General features: G+C 40.4%; 1 protein-coding gene across 5 annotated transcripts in view; it reads right to left on the minus strand.

Annotated features, from left to right (window-relative positions):
* Positions 1 to 19,700, minus strand: part of COLEC11 (collectin subfamily member 11) — a 40,363-nt gene that overhangs the window by 11,012 nt on the left and 9,651 nt on the right. For all 5 annotated transcript variants that reach the window (XM_068183524.1, XM_068183521.1, XM_068183526.1 and 2 more), the window contains exons 2-3: positions 9,911 to 10,066; positions 4,244 to 4,315 (exon numbers count right to left, since the gene is read on the minus strand). In XM_068183524.1, the coding sequence (XP_068039625.1) occupies positions 4,244 to 4,315; positions 9,911 to 10,040 (202 nt within the window). In that variant the 5' untranslated portion in view covers positions 10,041 to 10,066. The remainder of the gene's footprint in view (positions 1 to 4,243; positions 4,316 to 9,910; positions 10,067 to 19,700) is intronic.

Consider the following 19,700-nt stretch of genomic DNA (forward strand, 5'->3'; position numbering starts at 1 on the left):
TACAATTAATTAAAAGCAATGAGGAAAGTAAGTGGAATTTAACCTTAATCAGCACCCAAAGACATCAGTATCTCTGATGTCACCCTGAAGCATCAGGACAGCCAGAACAAGATTTATTTCAAGTAAGCACCAGAAAGTTTTAATATTTACAAGTTACCAAAATCTGAAAATATCATGAGGAAAGGATATGATAAAAACATCTGCAGCACTTTCTGATCTTGAGCTGTTCAGGTTAAGTATGCCATAAGAAGATAGTTTCTTTTGTAAGTTATTTTATGGTTATTATACACCTATGAAGTTCAAAGAAACTAAACACATTTTCTTAGATGAACTTGCTAGAAAAATGAAACAAAGAAAGGGGAAAGAAAAAAAAAAGAAAAGAAAAAAGATTAGTGCGATTTTGATAATGTAAATTAAGACCAAAAGTAGAAAACTCTATAAATGTGGCAGAAGGATTGCAGTTTCTCCCTCATGTAAACCATCACTTACTCAAAGAGGAGAAAAATAAAATTGAATTTAGCAGCTTGCATCAACAGAAGGAACCAAATATTAGACCAAGACAAAAATTATCAGGCTTAAAAAGAAATATGAGGGGTTGAACACATGCTAACTCACTGACTGAAATTCAACAGACTACTCCATAGAAGCAGGGCTGCTATCCATGGGTGTTTTAGGGGTAAATGAAAAGTGAAGGAACAATGATTTTTGCCAAACATATTGTTATATTTTATTTTTGTCTGAATGTTCCATCTTCTATATTAGAAATAGGAAAAGCCTCAGTCTGCTGGAAGAAAATATACTCAGTCTCATGCTGCTTGAGAGTCCAGAAAAGTATTTATGCATGAACTTAGCTACAGGTCTGCACACTGCACACAGTCTGTGGAGGTTAACCAGAGACTGAAAGGTCAGGAGACTGAAAGGTTTTTCCAGGTCAAAGTTGGATATTCTTCTGTGTCCTTTCCATAGACCAGAAATTACATCTGTGAAGTCTGTTTGCTTATGCAGTCAAAATTGTGACATTCAAAGTGTACTGGATATAGTACCGTGATGAAAAGTGCTGCCATATAATCCACATTTTTTTAAGGTATCTGTGTTATTTCCTTTGATGAAGCATTTGTGGAAAGGAGTTGATCAAGACAAATATCTACAAAATGTACAGCATTAATGAAAAAACTAGTTAATTAGAACTTACTTGAAGCAAGAGCTTGTTGGTAGCAAGAGTATGCAAAAAGGAATGAAGAAACATATGTTGCTACAGAAGTAGTAAGAAATTTTGCCTGTGTTTAGTTGAAAGTGCTACCTGGAAAAATACTGATACAGTATGCATTAATATTCTATTTTCGTTAATCTCTTTTCTGTTTAATTTATGTTTTCTTGTAGTGTGTTTCCACTTCAGTGGAAACACAGAGACTTCTTTAAGTCTCATCAGAATTTTGGACTTTTGCAGGTATGAAAAACTAGAATATTACCACTGTTATTAGCATTAATTAAGTATACCTGTTGCCCTTATGAGAACTATTTTTCAAACAAATGCAATTTTACAGTAGAAAATAAATAAATGAAATGCTACATAATGGATTGCCCAGACTGAAAAAGAGTACTTCCACATCCCAGATGGTCCAAAGCATTTTGAAGTGACATGAAAATATGCCAAGATAGAGAAACATGTAGGACAGCATGATGAGAGGGGTTCTGAAAAAGTTGTCAAGACAACCTCATGCCAAAGGACTGAGGCACTTAGTCCTTTCTTTGCCTTTGTCTCTGCTGGCAAGGTCTGCTCTCTGACCTCCCAGTTCTGCATGTCTGGTAGCAAAGATCTGGGGAGGACAAACTACTCATGGCATCTGACAATTGAGTGAGGGACAACTTCACCTGGATTCTCAGGAGCCCATGGCATTCAAGGGTGCTGAGGGGGCTAGCTGGTGCTGCTGCAAGGCTGACAAAGTCTAACCAGCAGCTGCTAAGGAGTCCTTCACTGCTGAAAGGGAGGAAGCAGCAGAAGATGCTCCATGCTGGCAGGAATGGTTGGTGCATTGGAGGGCGGCCCTGCCAGTCAGAAGGAGATTGACACGCTGCAGAAATGTGTTGACAGGAATATCATGGGTTCAGCCAGACCCTAAGTGCCTCACCTGTGACACTTTGATGAAGTCTTGCCCATGGCTGGGTAAAAAACTCCTTTGCCTTAGAGGACCCAGAGACTCTTGGGCCCTCATACATGAGAAGCAAACTGAAGTCCCGCTGAGGAAGATGGTTGTACTTAACTTGGAATACAGAAAGGTAAGGGGGGAATTAATTGCAGTCTTCCATTACTTACAAGCAGTTTCTAGAGAATATGCAGCCTTTTCTACTCAGAGACACACAGAGAATGGGCAAGATACAATGATTACAAGCTACAACAGGTCTTTCATGATGACACAGTGAAATAGATTGATTAAAATTTATGTGGAATCTCCATCCTTGGAGATTTTCAAAAGTTCCTGGACAAGGCCCTGAGAAACCTGCTGTAATATTGAAGTCTGCCCTGTTTAGAGCAGAAGATTGGTCTAGATGAGCTCTTTACAACCATTTAACCTAAATTATTCTGTCATACTACACTTCAGGCTGCATTGCCTTAAAAGAGCCAAAATTGTAGTTTCCAATATTTTTTTTTCCAAGAGTCATTATTGAAAGTACATCGACATAAGGGAAATACACTGACTGAACACACACACCCTTCATGGAAGTTATACATTTTTCAATGTATTGTAGGAGGAAGAGCTCTAGCTATGGATTTTGGTCCCAGGGTAATCAGTATCAGACTTCCATAAGTGCCTAAAAGAACAACATAATGGAACATGCCACCACCACAAGGAAGTATAGATTGTCTCTACAATTGCTTTGAAAGAAAGATTGTAAACTCAGTTCAGTAAAAGCTAACTCTAACCTTCTAATGGCAGGAATGTCAATCTTTAATTTCAATATTGACATCAAAGGATGTGACTCCTGCTAATTTGAACCTTTCAGAACACAAACCTCCTGGAAAACTTATGAAGGTCAAATTTCCTCTTTGCTTCAGGAGGAAAACAAATGTAAAAAAACAGAATTTCCTGCAGGACAGAAATGCTATGTTTCTCTCAGCTGCATAACTGAATACTGTTGAGCACCATTCCTCTCAAGTGCTCAAAATATTTTTGAAATACAATGCAAACAAATTTATCACCATTTTCCCATATCCAAAACATGTGGGAACACTCATGTTCATCTTTGCCTGTTATGGCTTACTGCCTTCCCTCAATGGTTTTAATTAAGTGTTGTGAGTGTTCAAATTCAAAAAAAAAAAAAAAAAAAAAAAAAAAAAAAAAAAAAACCAAGAAAATTGAGCCTTGTGAATTTTTCCCCTCTGATCTAATATGAGGTTTTCATTTGCAGAAGGCAATTATGAAGGAGACATTATGATTTTTTTATTTCCAAAATATATATTTTTTAACCAGAAGGTAATACTTAGTCTACAAATGACTGCATATAGTTGTACTTGTTTTGGCTAAATTAAATTATGTTATATTTATCATTGTAGCTCTGAGGGTGCTATATTTGGGATTTGTGACCAAAGCAATGTTGATAACACAGAAACATTCATTATTGCTGAACAGTGCTTGCACAGGACTAAGGCATTTTCTGCTTGTCACCACCCCACCAGTGAGGAGGCTGGGAGTGCTCAAGAAGCTGGGAGGGAACACAGCCAGGACAGCTGACCCCAGCTGACCCAAGGGAAATTTCCTAATGTATGGCATTGTGCTCAGTATGTAAAGCTGGGGGAAGAAGAAGGAATGGGGGAACATTTGGAGTGATGGTATTTGTCTTCCCAAGTCACATTATGTGTGGTGGAGCTCTGCTCTCCTGGGGATGGTGAACACCTGCCTGCCCTTGGGAAGTATTGAATTAATTCCTTGTTATGCTTTGCTGGTGTGCATGTGGCCTTTACTTTCCCTATTAAACTGTCTTTATCTCAACCCATGGCTTTTCTCACTTTACCCTTCAGATTCTCTCCCCCATCCAAATCACATCCAATCAGGGGATGTGAATGAGTGGTTATGTGGGGCTGAGCTGTTGGCTGGGGTTAAACCACAACAGCAGTAAACAGAAATGGCCAATGATTAATTAGTCACCCAGTTAAGGGAGCAAGGACCCCCACCTCATCATCTCATAAGAAAAAACAGCATTTTCTCAGGAATGACTTTCAAAATATCTTCTTTATCAAAGTTACCTTTTTCTCCTGGAGGTCCAACTCTGCCTGGACGACCTGGAGCACCTTTCTCCCCTTTTTCTCCAGCCTCCCCTGTTGTTATAAAAGTAAACAAAAAGAAGAATCTTATTAAACTAGGACTGTTTTCTGTTAGCAGCCGTGACAAGAATGCCATTCTCTCCAGTGAAAGAAACAGAAGTAGATGTGATCTGATTTAACAGCTTTACTTGATGGACAGAAAATAGATTTTTCTTCAATTGATGCAGACACTGGAAAACCCTGTCAATACATTACTGAAGTCTCATACAACAGGTCTAGTTTTGTGGATGTTACTTATATCACTCACCTTCAAAAAGCCAACAGCACAATTCAGTTAAGCAGAAGATTCAGAATCAGACCCCAACTCAGCACATAAACTTCTGTGTTCACCAAACTCTTTCCAAGCCTCTGCTAAGAACATCTTTAAATCTCAAGTTAAAATGGCTTAACTATGACCTCAAATTAAAAGAAAAAAAAAAAAGGCCATTTTTGTGACCTATAAGAAGGCACTGCGACATCCATCATTTTAAAGCATGAAAGCATTAACTCCCTACTTTGTATCCTGAGTTATATATAATGTGCTTTTTAATCTCTGATGTATGAACCACTATGTAGTGTTTTTACATGCACATAGCTTGTGGTGCATCATTATATTCAGCATATTTAAACATCACTTTCTGTAAAAAGTGTTTGCCTCCCTGGTGCCTTTCATTAAAAATTTGGGGATGCTTAGCTTGTTTTGCCCACTACAGCCACACTAGTACTGTAGTCTGCCATTGACATAAAATTAAAATATCTGACAAACAGAAGGTTACAGAATTCTTTATATAGCCACCTTGACAAAACAGGATTTATATGAGGAAGGAGAAGAAAGTTCTATGGTTTCCACAGAAAATAATGTGCTGGTATGTAAGATCCAGAGTTAGCACAGCACATATGATATCCCAACACTGTATTTCCATGGAGGAGAGTGAGCATTAGCTGCTCTCCAGGAAGCTGATGGGAGCACTACAGCAGGAAAGTCAATGGTTATCATGCACCCCACAAGCCCAGCTCTCTGGCATAGCTGACAGCTGTGGTTCAGAGAAGAGTCACAGAGATGACATGTCAAAACATGTCACACCATGGCGCATTTCAAATATGCAGCCTCCAGCTCTCTTTCCATCTCTCCCTATATTGTAGACCTAGGTGGCTGTGAGCAGAACTCAGCCCTCCATCTGTTATATTTTCATTCTTCAGACTGCTCCAGACCATCTTCCCTGCCTGCAGACATGCAAAAATAGGCCATTCTCTGACCTTAATGAGGACAAACTTCACATAACCCCTAGTGAATAATATTGTTAGTATGAAACAGGCTATAATTTGGCACATTTGGGAACGTCACATTTTTATTATCAAGTAACCAATAGGCATTGTATGATTGCCTTTCACCCCTCAGGGCTGGTTATGAGTTCTTTGCTTCCCAAAGATAAATCCTGACAATGATTTTTCCTTGCTCTCTGGAGGCTGAGAGCAGGCTATTACAGCCTATTGCTTTACACGTTCTTCAGAGTGAAAGCTGTGCATTAGGGATCAATAAAACAGATCACTCTTGCTTCAGGCCATTACTCTTGCCTGCATTTATTCTTATAATACGATGACACCGCATTCTTTAGTGTGGGTGTTTTAAAAACTTTCTCCAGGAGGAGATTACTCCATTAAAGGCCCAGCTACAGACTAGTCGACATTTTTTTCTTATCAGCTGTTTTAAGGAGCAAGACCTCAGCCAAGAGGGACTGGTCAGTGGTACAGCACAGCTTTGCCTTGTGTAAGTCCCTATTCTTGCTGTTTGTACCCTAATCATTGTGCAAATTGAGGAAGTAAAGCCTGTGCAGGTGTCATGGGCAACAAAACAGTTTTCTGTCAAGATATTTCAAACAATTTAATTTTTCACCAATAAGGAATAATGTTTAACTTCTTGATTCATGAAACAAAGAAAGACACCCCTGTGCCTCCTTTCTGGTCTCCCGTCCCTCGATCTACAACCAAGTCCCTTCAGAGCAGGAGGTTGGGATCTGTGCATTATGGTCCCTACCTGACTGGTCTGTTGTGGCCTCTTCCACCAGCCACAGTTCCTTAGCACTTGCACCTCATGCTCAGTTTTCTCTCCATCCTTCCTGCATATTTGCTCCAGCCCCACTGCAGGCAACAGTACTTTATTTGTCAGCACAATGCAGCCTTGTCTACACAGCTGAGACAGGGTGAGATGTAGTTAGTAGGGCTCCACAGTGCTGAGGTGCCCCATACTCCTAAAAGAAATTTAGCCCTGCCAAACTATGTGAGCTATTAAGCATTCCTGTCTGGTGATAACTTCTTTCTATTACTCATATTCCCCATGTGAGTTGGTGTCTCAAGTGTGGATGTAAAAAAATTGGGTTTTCTAACGTAGCATTAACTTTTTTATGTTTTGAACAGCATTGAGACTATTAAGACATCTCCTGCTTTAGACTCTAGAAGGGAGACAAAGCAAGATGACAAGCTGAGAATTTAAGCTTTGAAGGGCTGTTCTGTGTTATTTTTTCTCCACAATAGTAGTAACTTCAATTTCATGTGCCTGTCAAAATAAACTGGACTTTAGGAAGAATATGAGTGAGCTGTGCAGTGAGGCTTCATCATCCATTGCTTTTTCACACGCAGCACACTTTTCTTATTATTAATATTGCTGGCTTTCTAAAACATGGTTCAGTCTGCTATCTGCATTGTCAGAGCCATGTTTTTTCCCTTACGCTTTTCATCTTACTCCTTTATACTCGAGTTAAAAAAATAACCAACCCACCAAAACCTGCCCCCCTAAAAGAACCCCACCAAAATGACTACAAAAAAAACAAACAAGCAAAAAAATCCACCAAAAAATCAAACCAAAACAAAAATACCCCAAACATACAGAAACCCCAAAACCAACCAATCAAACCAAACAAAACCAACCCCCCCCCCAAAAAAAAAAAAAAAAAAAAAAATCCCACAAACCACCAAAACCTGTCCCTAAGACCTAAACTGCTGACTTTAATCTCATATGTGCTTTTACTATTCTTGGTGTCTTTAGCAGCTTTCTTCCTCATCTATTTCCACTTCCATTCTCATCTCATGCCCCTTCTAATTTTCTCTTTTACTCTGTGGGATCTTAATTGATTTTGTGTCATTCTACATTTGTTTAGTTTCCAGTCTCTCCACTCAGTCTCATTTTTGAGCTCTTCTTCCTTTGTTTTTCCCTATTATCTCTTTCTGTTCTTCCAAAATTCCTCCTTTATGCTTCCCTGATGACTTTGTCCTTCATCACCCCATTTGGGCTTCTCTTTTTGCACCACCTCTTAAGTGTCTATTCTCTGCCATTCACTTATCCCATGGTCTCCCTAATCGCTTGCATTTTTACCCTGTACCGGGTTTTCCCAGATTCTGACTGAGCCATGCCCAGCAGCAGTGTGGCACTCTATTTCTCCACCACTGGAGATGTTGCTGGCAGCCCAGGGAAGGAGGAGGAGATGATGCAGATCTAAAAGCTGCAGTGAGCAAATCCTGCTGCATGGCAGCTGAAATTTGGGCACGTGGCTACATGTGTGCTCAGTTTAAAGGAAGCCTTGGCCAGTGAAATGGGTTGGAGTTGTGCCAGTGGGGGACAGGAATATCTCACCACCTCTCTGAGCCAGTCCCCCAACAGCATAGCTGGAGCATTGACAGCTTTTTAGGGATTTCACATTAACTAGGTCTGTATCAGGTCATTTTGTGCTTCACTGAATGTGTACATCAATCTCTCTCAATTTTGCAAGGCTTATATCTTATGAAACTGAGTGAAATCATTAACCACACAGTGGTTTTCAGGCCTCTGTCTGGTTTCCAGGCTCAGTATTGTCATCTGCCAAAGGGTCCTGCACAGTTTACACACTTTAAAAACCTTTGCTGCACATCATAATAATAATGTTAATAATCATCATTTTATTATTATTGCATTACAATGGGAATCATAAATGCTAATTTTGACTAATTATTAAAAAAAAGAAAATCAATGCAAAGAAGTCATAAAACTCATCCTGTCAAGTTCTTTGATATGAAAAATATTTTCAAAGCTTAGGGCTGTGGAATCTGACCCTTTGACTGATCTTTCATGCAAATTTTGATAACATATATTTAACTTGGGTGTGTTCTCCTCTGTAAGTCACATTAAGAGCACTATCCCATGCCTTTTACACAGTAAATATATCAAACAAATTAAACAACTTTACTCAAGTCTTAGTCAAACCTCAGAAGTCCTGGACATAGTGTTGTTCTCTCTAACTAGAACATCTGCAGAAAGTCTACATATTATTAAGATCAAAAGCCACTTATTGAAGTAAATAGTAAAGAACAGCTTTTGGCTGAGTTCAGGCATCCAAAGCTGTATTAATAATAATAATAATAATAATAATAATAATAATAATAATAATAATAATAATAATAATAATAATTAATAATAATAGACAAAACAATAATAAATATTAAGAAATAAACACATTCTTAAAGCCAATTGGCTAAGCACAGCCTGCATCCCTGTAGCCCAGCTCTCTTGCCTCAAGCAGGGGACAGCCACACACAAATTTGACAATGCCTGGAGAGGACAGTTTACACCCAGCCAAACCCGTGGCCAAGCTGGGCTCACAATTTAGCTGTGTGAACAGCTGCAGAACAGAGCTGAGCCTCACCCTTCCCAATCAGTTAACCAGAAGATGCAATGCCTGCAGTCCCTACTGTGGCTCTCAGGCAACTCGGGAAAGCCCAGATTTGTACAGATAAGATTAATGGCAGCAGCTGTGGTTAGGTGGGTTTTGTGACACTAGAAGGCATAATTACAAAAAAAACCTGAAAGGTTTGTTGTGTGGTTCTTACACAATGCTTTTTTTTTTTAATTGCTGATGTTCAAAAGTGTTATATTTCAACAGAAATATCATAGCCTCCACAAGGGGAATTATTGTTATTGACTAAACAGGGCTGGGATTTCAACAACCATAATGGATGTCGTTGCTTTAAAATGCTAATTCTTCCCAGTGGTTGATTTCTTATGCAAGGTATATTTTTTCCTATGAAAATATCAATCATTTATTATACCACCTTCTTTGGACAAGAGTTTGGGTGCATGTTCTGTAAAAATGTTGCCTTTTTCAAAAAAAAACTATAGAAATGTCAAAAACCTTACTCATGTTTGCTTTCTTCTAAGAGGTATTCAAGCTTTTAAAAAATCAAAAGAAGACAAAAGACAAGAAAACTCAAAATAATTCCTATTACATTGCAAAATGGAAAAGAAAACCTCACCAGGTATAAAGTAGGGCCTGATGTTACAGTTTTTGGTGTATGTGTACCACTGCTCAGTATAAACACAGAGAGAGCAAGCAGGCAATGTATAAGAGTAACAAGTACTAGTGACCACGAGCAAATCTGGGAAAATGGCATGCATTCTCTGAACCATTTAATTTCACCTTATGGACCTTAAAACTCCATTTTTAAGGAGGCTATAAACAGGAGCAAATAAGAGGACAACTGAGAGGCACCTTCTTTGTCTCTGTTAAAACTGTCAGTTACGCAAATGAGCCTGTTAGAACAAAAAGTTTAATATTTGAATAATGGAGTAGGCTTTCACATTACCTTTGAGGCCTGGAACAAGAATCTGAACAGAGCAGGACTCCTCTGCAATGTGTTGAGGATATCCAGATCTTAGCAGTGACAGGAAGGCAAGGCTAATTAGAGTCACCAAGAAAACCAGATCTCTCTTCATAATGAGCACTTACAGGTCACTGACTCCTAAACAAAAGAATGAATAAACAGTTGTAAGAATTCCAAAGGCTTTCAACAGTTTCTAAACCCATGAAGCATCCCACTACAAACACAATATATATTTGTGTGCCATAACCCACACAGCATGAGAAGCACACATGTAGTTCCTCCAAGCAGGTTATCTGATCCTCAGACACACATGAAACAGGCAGCAGCACATTTAGCTGTTTTTTTTTGTTTTTTTTTTTTGCTGTTAGACTTGATGGTATAAAGCTCAGGAGAAATTTAATTAAACAAGAAGGATCTTAAACAATAGACAATTCTGTGTTCATGATTTCTCACTGGAGGCAGCTATCTGGAAAGGTAAAAGGAGATAATGCAGCATATAGGCTTAGAATCACAGAATTGCTTAGGATGGAAAAGACCTCTAAGATCATCAGCCAACCCAGGACTGCCAAATCTGCCACTAAGCCATGTCCCCAAGTACCACATCTACATGTCTGAAATATGTCCAGGGATGGTGACTCAATCACTCCCCTGGGCAGTCTGTTCCAGTGCTTGACAACCCTTTCCATGAAGTATTTTTTTCCTAATATACAATCTAAACTCCCTCTTGCACAACTTGAGGCCATTTCCTCTTGTCCTATTTTTTGTAATCTGGGAAAAAAGACCATCTCTATCCTGGCTGCAACCTCCTCTCAAGTAATTGTAAAGAGCAATAAGGTCACCCCTGTGCCTCCTTTTCTCCAGGCTAAACCCCACTCCTCACAGGACTTCTGCTCCAGACTCTTCACCAGCTCTGTTGCCCGTCTCTGGACATACTCCAGCACCTCCAGGTCCTTCTTGCAGTGAGGGGCCCAGAACCGAAAACAGGATTTGAGGTGTAAACTCACCAGGGCCAAGTACAGGGGAAAATCCCTGCCCTGGTCCTGCTGGCCACACCATTGCTGATAAAGGGCAGAACATCATTGGCCTTCTTGGCCACCTGGCCTTGCCTGAAAGTTGTCAGTACTAAGTTCCCGTTAGAGTGGATACTGCTCTAAAAAGGCAATTCAGTAACAGATGAGACCAACTCAAAGGCCTGAAAATTCACTTCCCATCTACCTGAGCACTGGAATTGTGCCCAGGCAAATTGTCTGATACAATAGCCCTCATATAAGTCATTGAGGGGGGAAGGCAGGTAATATTTCACTGTATCATTCAATAAAGTTGAATCAGAGTCTTCAATAACTCCTGAAGAGAATCACCTTTGAAACATATCCTAGTCTAAGCTGACAAGTGAAATGGCTTGCCTGAAATTACGCTGTGAAGAGATGTCCCAGTAAACAACCAAAAAGAAATGGAGTTTGTGTGAAAGGACTGTAAAAACCCAGTATTTAGGAGGCCTGTAAAAATACTTTGACAAAAGTGTTATTTATGTATTTCTGATATGTTTTTCCGGTCTGTCCTTAACCAGAGCTCAGTAGTACACAAATAAGCTGAAAGTCATAACAGGTTTTTTATCATCTTTTATAGCCACCATAAGGGCATATGCATTTTTCATCCAGAGCAAGAAGTTTGGGCTATATTAATTTCCACTCCGTGAATCTCTTAAAAAATAAGTCAAGTAGGCACAGGTGTGGGACCAGTATGTGGGTCTGTATGCCTCAACATATTGGGGATCTAGGAGAGCAGAACTGTTATTTTTGGGATGGCCTGAAGGTATTAACTGGCATAACAGATGTCTTAGCAGCAAGGCCAAGTAGATGATTTTGGATTTGGGGGAATAAATTGTCCCTCTGAATTACTGTCCAATTTGTGCTTCCATTATCCCCTAGGAGACCATAGCAAGGGAATCTGATGGGAGCAGAATTTGTCTCCTTCCTCATGTGTGGAGGGCATTGCAAGAGTTACAGACCAGGTTTCTCTGCCTCACAACCCCCTTGCTACACCATCTGTTGCTACATCCACATTGAGGGACAGGGCGATGCCACAATACACCCCTAAGTTCTTACTGATCATCCAGCTCTGGTGAAAAGACTCGTATGCGCTATGAGTCCCTTTTGACCCAAATCTTTTCCCCAGGTTTCTTTCCAAAGGAGAGAGACCTGCAGCTGGAGGACCACACCTTAAAAGATGACATCTATGCTTAGAGCTGGGAAGAGCTCTTGAGTCAAGAGATCTCAATGCAGTCATAGTCTAATGGGCTACAGTAGGGCAGGAAACCCTAGGGAAAAGGTAATGCTGGGTAATTTTCCCATGGGGCAAGGGAGGAACAGGGACTATCTGAGGATTTCCACAACCTGCCATGCAGTCCTATAATGGGTCAGGCACAAGCTACTTCATAGACAAGCTTTGCCAACCAGAAAGAATACCTAGGAGATGGTGGAACTGCTGCTCAAATATTTAGGCCATGATAAGTTTTGTCACAATTGCAGCAATTATCACTTGAGGCTTCTCAAGAGTACAGGGCAAAATTGACTTTTGCCACTCAAGGATGAGGAACAGGAGCTAGAGGAGAAGGCACATCACAAAGCCATGCATGGATCTATTAAAATGTGTCCAGAGGATCACCACCTTTCCTACAAAAACAGGCTGAGCGAGTTGTGGCTGTTCAGCCTGGATGATGTCTTTAGTTTTAGCTTTCCCGTTTTTCAGACTCTGTACAGCCTTAGTGTGTGACTCTGAACTTCATATTAACTGCTAGTAAATTCACTTCACAAGGTAGTTAGACAAAATAATCCTTTTCCAGATTAAGAACTAAAGACAACTGTTGCAGCCTCAGATCCAAAAAGCATAAATAACAGCAAATTAAAGAGAGAAAACCAAGAGAATAGGACTTCATAACCAAAAACTGTAATTAGAAAGTCAACCCAAATATATAAATAAACCAAAACTTATAAAAGTGCAAAAACTCATAACCAGTTGTCCATCTTGAGCAGAACCCCAGCCAGGCTCTTATACTACCCAAGATAAATCCTTTAAAAGCCTTTTAATAAATATCTACTTTATTCCTTTAACTCTGTCTAGTCTCTGTTCTAAGTCAGCCTCTCTAGGCATCATGGAGAAAAGAATTCACAGGGGAAACATCATGGGGGCCTTCTGGTACTTAAAGCAGGCTTATAAAAAAAGAGAGTGGCTTTTTACACAGAGAGTGATAGGATAAGGAAGAATGGCTTTAAACTGAAAGAGGAGATATTTAGATTAGGTAGAACAGGTTTCCCATAAAACTTAATGTCCCATCCCAGGAAGTGTTCAAAGCCAGATTGCACAGGATCCTGCACAATCTGGTCCAGTAGAAGATGCCCTGCCCATGGCAGCAGGGTTGGAATTAGAAAATCTTTAAGGTCCCTTCCAACTGAAGCCTTTCCACGATTCTGTGATAAAGGTGGTCCTAAAGAACTGCAATAGTCAGGGAGGAAAAGGAAAAGTAATGGAAATTTGGATGCCATGGAGAAGCAGCAACCAAGCCAGATCCCCAGTGCTCTGACAGACAAAACCAGCAGGAAAACATTTGCTGCGTTGCTGAACTCTGATTTTCTGGGCTACAGCCTCCCTTGCCTGTGTACAGGGCCAGCCACAAGTACTAGAAACCAGGTCAAGTCATCAGCTACTTTACAGCTATTTTCTAAGGCTATGCAAACTATTTGACCACAGTCTTGAGATAGTTTTGAAGTATCAATCTCTGTGAGAACACTTTTCTCCAAAAGATCCTCATGAGCATACTAAAATTACTTCAGAAACTTTAAGCTTGAATCTTGCTACATCTCCGCTGAAGAAGATTCCTAACCCCAGGGTACAAGGAATTTGGACAGTCCTGCCTCTTTTTTCTGTTCTTGACTCACAACAGGTAGCAAACAAGAGGGAACAACAAGAACTAGTCAATAAAAAAGGTTGAGGAAAAGGGTGCTTTTCCAGATCTTCAAAGGTTTCTAAGGCCAGTGTTGGCATTTAAATAGTCAATGCTGCTTGACTGCAAAATGAAGGGGTCCCTGGAAGGAACATGATTCGCAGTGCCAAATGAGGGACCAGCACTCCTTTATGGAGGAAGGCTGTGGTTGCCTCAGCCCGCCAGGAGGATGTGCCTGGAAGTCTCTTTCAGACACTTTCAGCAGCAGGCACCCCTGAGAGACAGGGTTTGCCGTCTGAGCAACAAGAGGATGTGGCTCCTACCTGCCTTAGCCTGCAGGACCCACCTACACCCCAGGAGAGCACCCAATCACCAGCCTGCAGGACATCCTAGGCAGCATATCCCACCTTTTTTATGTAGTGAGAGCACTTTAGGATTCAGAACATCATACAAAGAGGCTTTCTAGCCAAGTGGTTCAGATACCCAGCTGAAAGCCTGGAAATTAGGCAGTTTCAGTATGAGCACCTGGCAGACTGGTGATAAGGATTCTTGATGGACAAATTGGAGAGTGGAATGAAATGGCCTGAGATGGAAGAAGAAATTGAAATTACAGTGGTGCTCCTGTCTCTGCATAAGTGAACAAAAGGCAACATCATCTCCTCTGTCTGCAGTTTATGAGGATTTAGATGTATCCAGACTCCAACTGAAAGATCAAAGGCTCCAGGTATGTTAAATATTAATCTGCCTTTGCAAACTCCTACACAGCTCAGAGATGAGACAGACATCGAGCAGCAGAGAACTGTCAAGGCTGTTTCTTGGCTCTCCTCAGCAGCTACATATGAAGGATTTTCTGGGGAAAACAAAATCTCCAACAAAGCTTCAGCACATTCTCTGCTGTCTGCTGCTGCGCTTACTTGTCTCAGAGACAGAGGGGATACAACACCACCCTACCACATGTTAACTCAACTCACAGAGGAAATGGACTTGTTCTAGAAAAAGAAGCTTCTTTAAGGTCATTCAGGTAACAACACCCAGATCCATAAGAATACTCGGGGAAATACCTTGATCTGAGAAGAGGCACTAACAGAAAGAATCTCTGAGGAGGTTGCACGTTAAAAACTCTCTAGAATCTGTGGTTGCAGTAAAGGGACACATTAATAGTAGAAATCAAGCCAAAAGCACTTTGTATATCATTTTCTCCCTGATTTCAAAAGAAACCTTCTGCAGCTAAAATTTCTTTCTGTGATTGAAATAACAGTTTGATCTCCAGGTATGTGGTCCAGCAGACACTTTCACTTTAAAATACTAGAAAATTTCTTGCCTTTCTGACCTGCTTTCAAGCCCTTTCAGACCTAGATGCATAAAGTCATTTAAGAAAACTAAATCTCACTGAAACTGGTCCTCAGATAAAGGAGGACCAAGCTGTTTTTTCAAACCACTGTTTTGGCCCTGGTATTTGGAGTATCTGCAGCACTGGTAAAATCAATGCTAGAGAGGAACCTAAATGTGTTCAGCACTTGTAAAAGTATGAATATTTTCTCACTGCCTATGTAGGGGTCAAAAGTAAAATTTATGGCCATTAACAGTGGCCATTAAATTAGTGAAAGCTGAAAATATTGGAAAAAAATAGAAGAAAAAGGCAGCACTTACTTAAAAATAAAAATTAATTAAGTGCCTCAATTTCCATCAGAAATGAAAACATATCAATGCAACCAACACAGTAATTTCAAAACAAGTTTTGAGACCTCTCAGCTTTAGGAAATCTGCCACAGTCACCAAAAGAGAAGAGGTTTCTCAAGCCAAGCTTCAAATGACAAGTCTTTGAGAAGTCACTGGAGAATCCCAAAGGCCCCACAGGCTTGCTCAAAGCTGCTGCAGGACCAACCAGGCCAGCTGGCACTCATTGAGTTCCCACACTTTCTCCCAGCTCTGGGGGGATGGAGAGCTTGGAGATGACTTGAGCCAGCTAATGCCTCATGCATGAAGTCCCTGTATCTACCAGTGGCTCCAAAAGTGCCAGTGGCTAATTCTATCCCATTATTTTGGACTTAGAAGAAACAACACAGATGATCTGCCAAGCTGAAACTAAATGGATGAAAAATGCAGAAGACAAGTGATGCTTGCTGGCATTAATGCTCAGCCAGCCAATAGCTACAGAGTAACTGTAATCCTCTGTATAATCCTATAGGACTCATCTTTGAGCTGGTTTTATTTCATTGAGTAGTTTTCACACTATGATTTTTTTTTTTTTGCTGTTATTTTTAAAATTATACTTAATTCTCAGGTATCTGAGCTGAATTATCTATATTCTGAATTGAGTATGCTTCTGCTACACAAATCTGCAGAGCCACAGCCACATTTGGTGAGTGACTTGCCCAAGCTGGTTTGAGTCAGCACTACAGACACAGCAAAAACTTTCAACAGTTTTCACTCCCTGACTTTTCAAGTCCTTGTCATCCACATCTCAACACCTCCCTGGCAGAACTCTCTGGCAGCTCCTGTATCTTCAAGCCAACTGCAGGCCCTAAGCTGAATTCTAGGAGATACAACACATGCCCACAAAAAAAAAAAAAAAAAAAAAAAAAAAAAAAAAAAACAACAAACCCCATACCCACAAAACAGCAGGCTGTGACACCGTCCCCATGCTATTTCAAACACCTTGAACAGATAAAAGACCAAAAAAAAAAATTAAGTCCCAGGGCTACCAGCAGCACCCACATCAGAGCAGGGACACGTTTCTGGGGGAAGCGAGGAGAAGCAGAAGGGACAAGCCTCCAGTGCTGTTGACACAAGCTGCGCTTCACCCCTTGGCCCAAGGGATGTGGATCATTCCCTGGGGAAGAAGCCTTTCACATTGGAGACGAAACCTGTGTCACTGGCCTCATCTTTCTCCATTACACCCTTATTAATCTTCCTAACCTACAGTTGTTTTGTGTAGCTATTCTTTAACTTTATCTAAGCATTTTCTCATTTGTCCTCTCAGTTCCCTTGCACATTACCTTGAGTAATCAAATGTTTGCCATTTAGCTAGACTATAAAAATCAGAATCAATTACAAAGATGCTTAAGCATTGGTTGATCATTATCATAACACTGCAATGCTCTCAAGTTAAATCCTACGTGTTGATTTAAAGGTTAAAGCAATGGACTTGAAAGACTGAAAAAAATCCCTATGTATTAATACTGTAGAATTGCAAAAACGAGGACCATAACTGCCATGGTTACCAAGTCTCTGTGAAATCTATGGAGCATGGAGTAGCATAAAGCAGAGACATAACACATTTCATCTCCTGATGACACTGAAGAACAGTGAGGTTTGCTGTAGAGGACAAAAGAGTGAGTCTAAGCTGATGGGAAGCTAGCTTTACCTAAAAAGCAAACTGATAGTAAGTCCTTGGTTACTCCCTAAAGTACACTTAATACTGGCATAATAGAGCCATTTCCTCAGACAATGTTTGTGAGGTGTAAGGTATGATTAGCTTGTCAACATAGATGCCCTTATCAGATATAGGTATAGTAGTCTCATTTTTCATCAAGAATGTTTTTAAAAATTGGGACAAATTTCATCCTGATGTTGCTCTGCTGAAGTCAGTGAGTTCACGTTAGAATTAACTTACTGTCATCTGTACTGAAAGTGTAAAAACAAGACTTCATCAAGGGTGAGATAAAGTAGTGCCAGAAAGGGGCAAGTTTTCAAAACTTTTAACTGGAGGGAGATGGGACCTGAGTGCCAAATTTTTCACAATACTTCTCTATGGATTTTTAGACAATCTATGGATTATTTGCAGAATAATCCATAGTATATTTTTGGTTTTATGTAAATTGGTGGTCAGAGATGACTAGAAATACTAAACAGAATTTCTCATGCAATGTTTCAATCAAAGTCTCTACTAGATTACAAGATCTCTTCTGCCTTCAGCTATATTTTACAAAAATAGTTTGTGATCTTGGGTGCCATCATTGTTATATGTCAGATCAAAATGTTTGTATTCTCAATCACAAATAAACAAACAAACAAATTAGTGTACAGGGTTCTAATTTAACTATCAGTTCTTCTAAAACAGGGGTCTAAAATGTCTCAGTTCATTCCATTGCCTATAAAGCATTTACATGAGAACTTCATGCAATCCCCACACAGCTATCTGTAGGAAATAAAAATCCAAGGATTCACCAAGAATCAGTGAATGATGTGGAGAATGCTGCAGGGGAACATTTCTGTACATTAATAAATACATAATATGAACATATGCATTTGTAATTTTATTTATGAAGCTTTAAGGCATTGCTTTTCAGCCCTTCCCCTCCACAGAGGCTTAGGACTAGATGCAGAAGTTGGGGTATCTCTGCAATATTATGCCCACTCAACTTACACTTTGCAACACATTTTCACTCTTGAGGTGTTTGGAAGTTTTCCTAGGTGGGCCTGACCATTGTCTTCTTGGGGGGACTGGACAGGCTGAAAAGGCAAACTCACCCTGGGGTCCTGCAGCTCCATTCTGGGAGGTGTAGAGAAGAGGCAGAAAAGTCTATCAAGGCCCCATCCAATCATCCCAGCCATGCCAGCAGTGGCACCTGCCTTTTGCACAACAGAAATGCCATTCAAGTATTGATCCAAAAGGTGGGAAGTAACAACTATGGAAGATCCTCGACTTAAAAGGATTAAAACACACAGTTCCAGCTCCCCAAGAGAGTAATTGCTCACATTGGATGGACACAACAGATGAAATTAGACTACACTCAGGCATGCTACATTAAAGGATGAAAGGAAGCAGAGAAGAAGCCTGATGACAAAGCCGGCTCATGAGTTTTCTGATTTCTGATTTCTGTGTCCCACAACTGATCATGTAAAAACACAGGGACAGGTCAGGAATATCCAGAGAGAAGCCAAAATCTATGAAAAACAGTTTATGAGATTAAAGGAAGAATAAAAACAAATGACAAGCCATAGGATATAGACTACTAGTGGACATAGAGCAAAAGGGAAAAATTAGAGGTCTGGCCAGGGGAGAGTAGCAGAGAAGGACAAAGGAGCAATGGCACCATCCCAGAGGGCAAGGGGACAGGAAAAAGGTTTGCTTTTGGTTGTCACAATATCCTACTCCACAATATCCTCTCCTCATTGAGAAGAAAAAACAAGAAAAATCTGAAACAGCTTTTGATCCCCTTTTCTCACACATTAGATAAGTGACAACTACAGTTAAAGGAGGTTCTAAGAATAAAGGGAAGCCACTTGAACTGCTGCCCAGTTCTTCCCAATGCTTCAAGTATGACACCTCAAAAATGAACCACAAGACAGAGCACAGCTGCCATTAGCAGATGCCTGTTTATCAGGACAACTCTGCTTAGGTCCAGACCTCAAGCTAGCAGAGGTGAGTTTTAAACAGACCCTTGGAGGGGATTTAACTGTTCTGGCTTAGGTGGTCAGTCTGAGAAAAATCAACCTGAGCACTCTGTGTAACCAAGTCAGAAAAAAGCACCTTGGCAGCAGGATTTTTTTCATCCCAACACAGAACAGAACTGGTAACTGACTCTGGAGGTACCTATTCATTGCTGAGCATCACTAGTTCAGCCTTGCAGGTATGTGAAATTAGGTGAGAGGTGTCCCATCACTGCTAATTAGCTAGGTCAGTCTACAGGAGGGTTAACAGCAGCCTGGCTTCCTGCTGCAGTCACACATTAGCCTCCCCTTCTCTGCGCTGTCACCAACGGCCAGCTGATCCCAGCTAGCACAGGCTGCTATTCCAGCAGGAGGATATTCCTCTGCTTGTAATGTTTTTCAGTTGATTTAGTTCCTTGGTTCCTGGCAAGGATAAAATGGCCATAATTCCTGTGA

Source organism: Anomalospiza imberbis, chromosome 3 (assembly GCF_031753505.1).
Source record: "Anomalospiza imberbis isolate Cuckoo-Finch-1a 21T00152 chromosome 3, ASM3175350v1, whole genome shotgun sequence".
NCBI lineage: Eukaryota > Metazoa > Chordata > Aves > Passeriformes > Viduidae > Anomalospiza > Anomalospiza imberbis.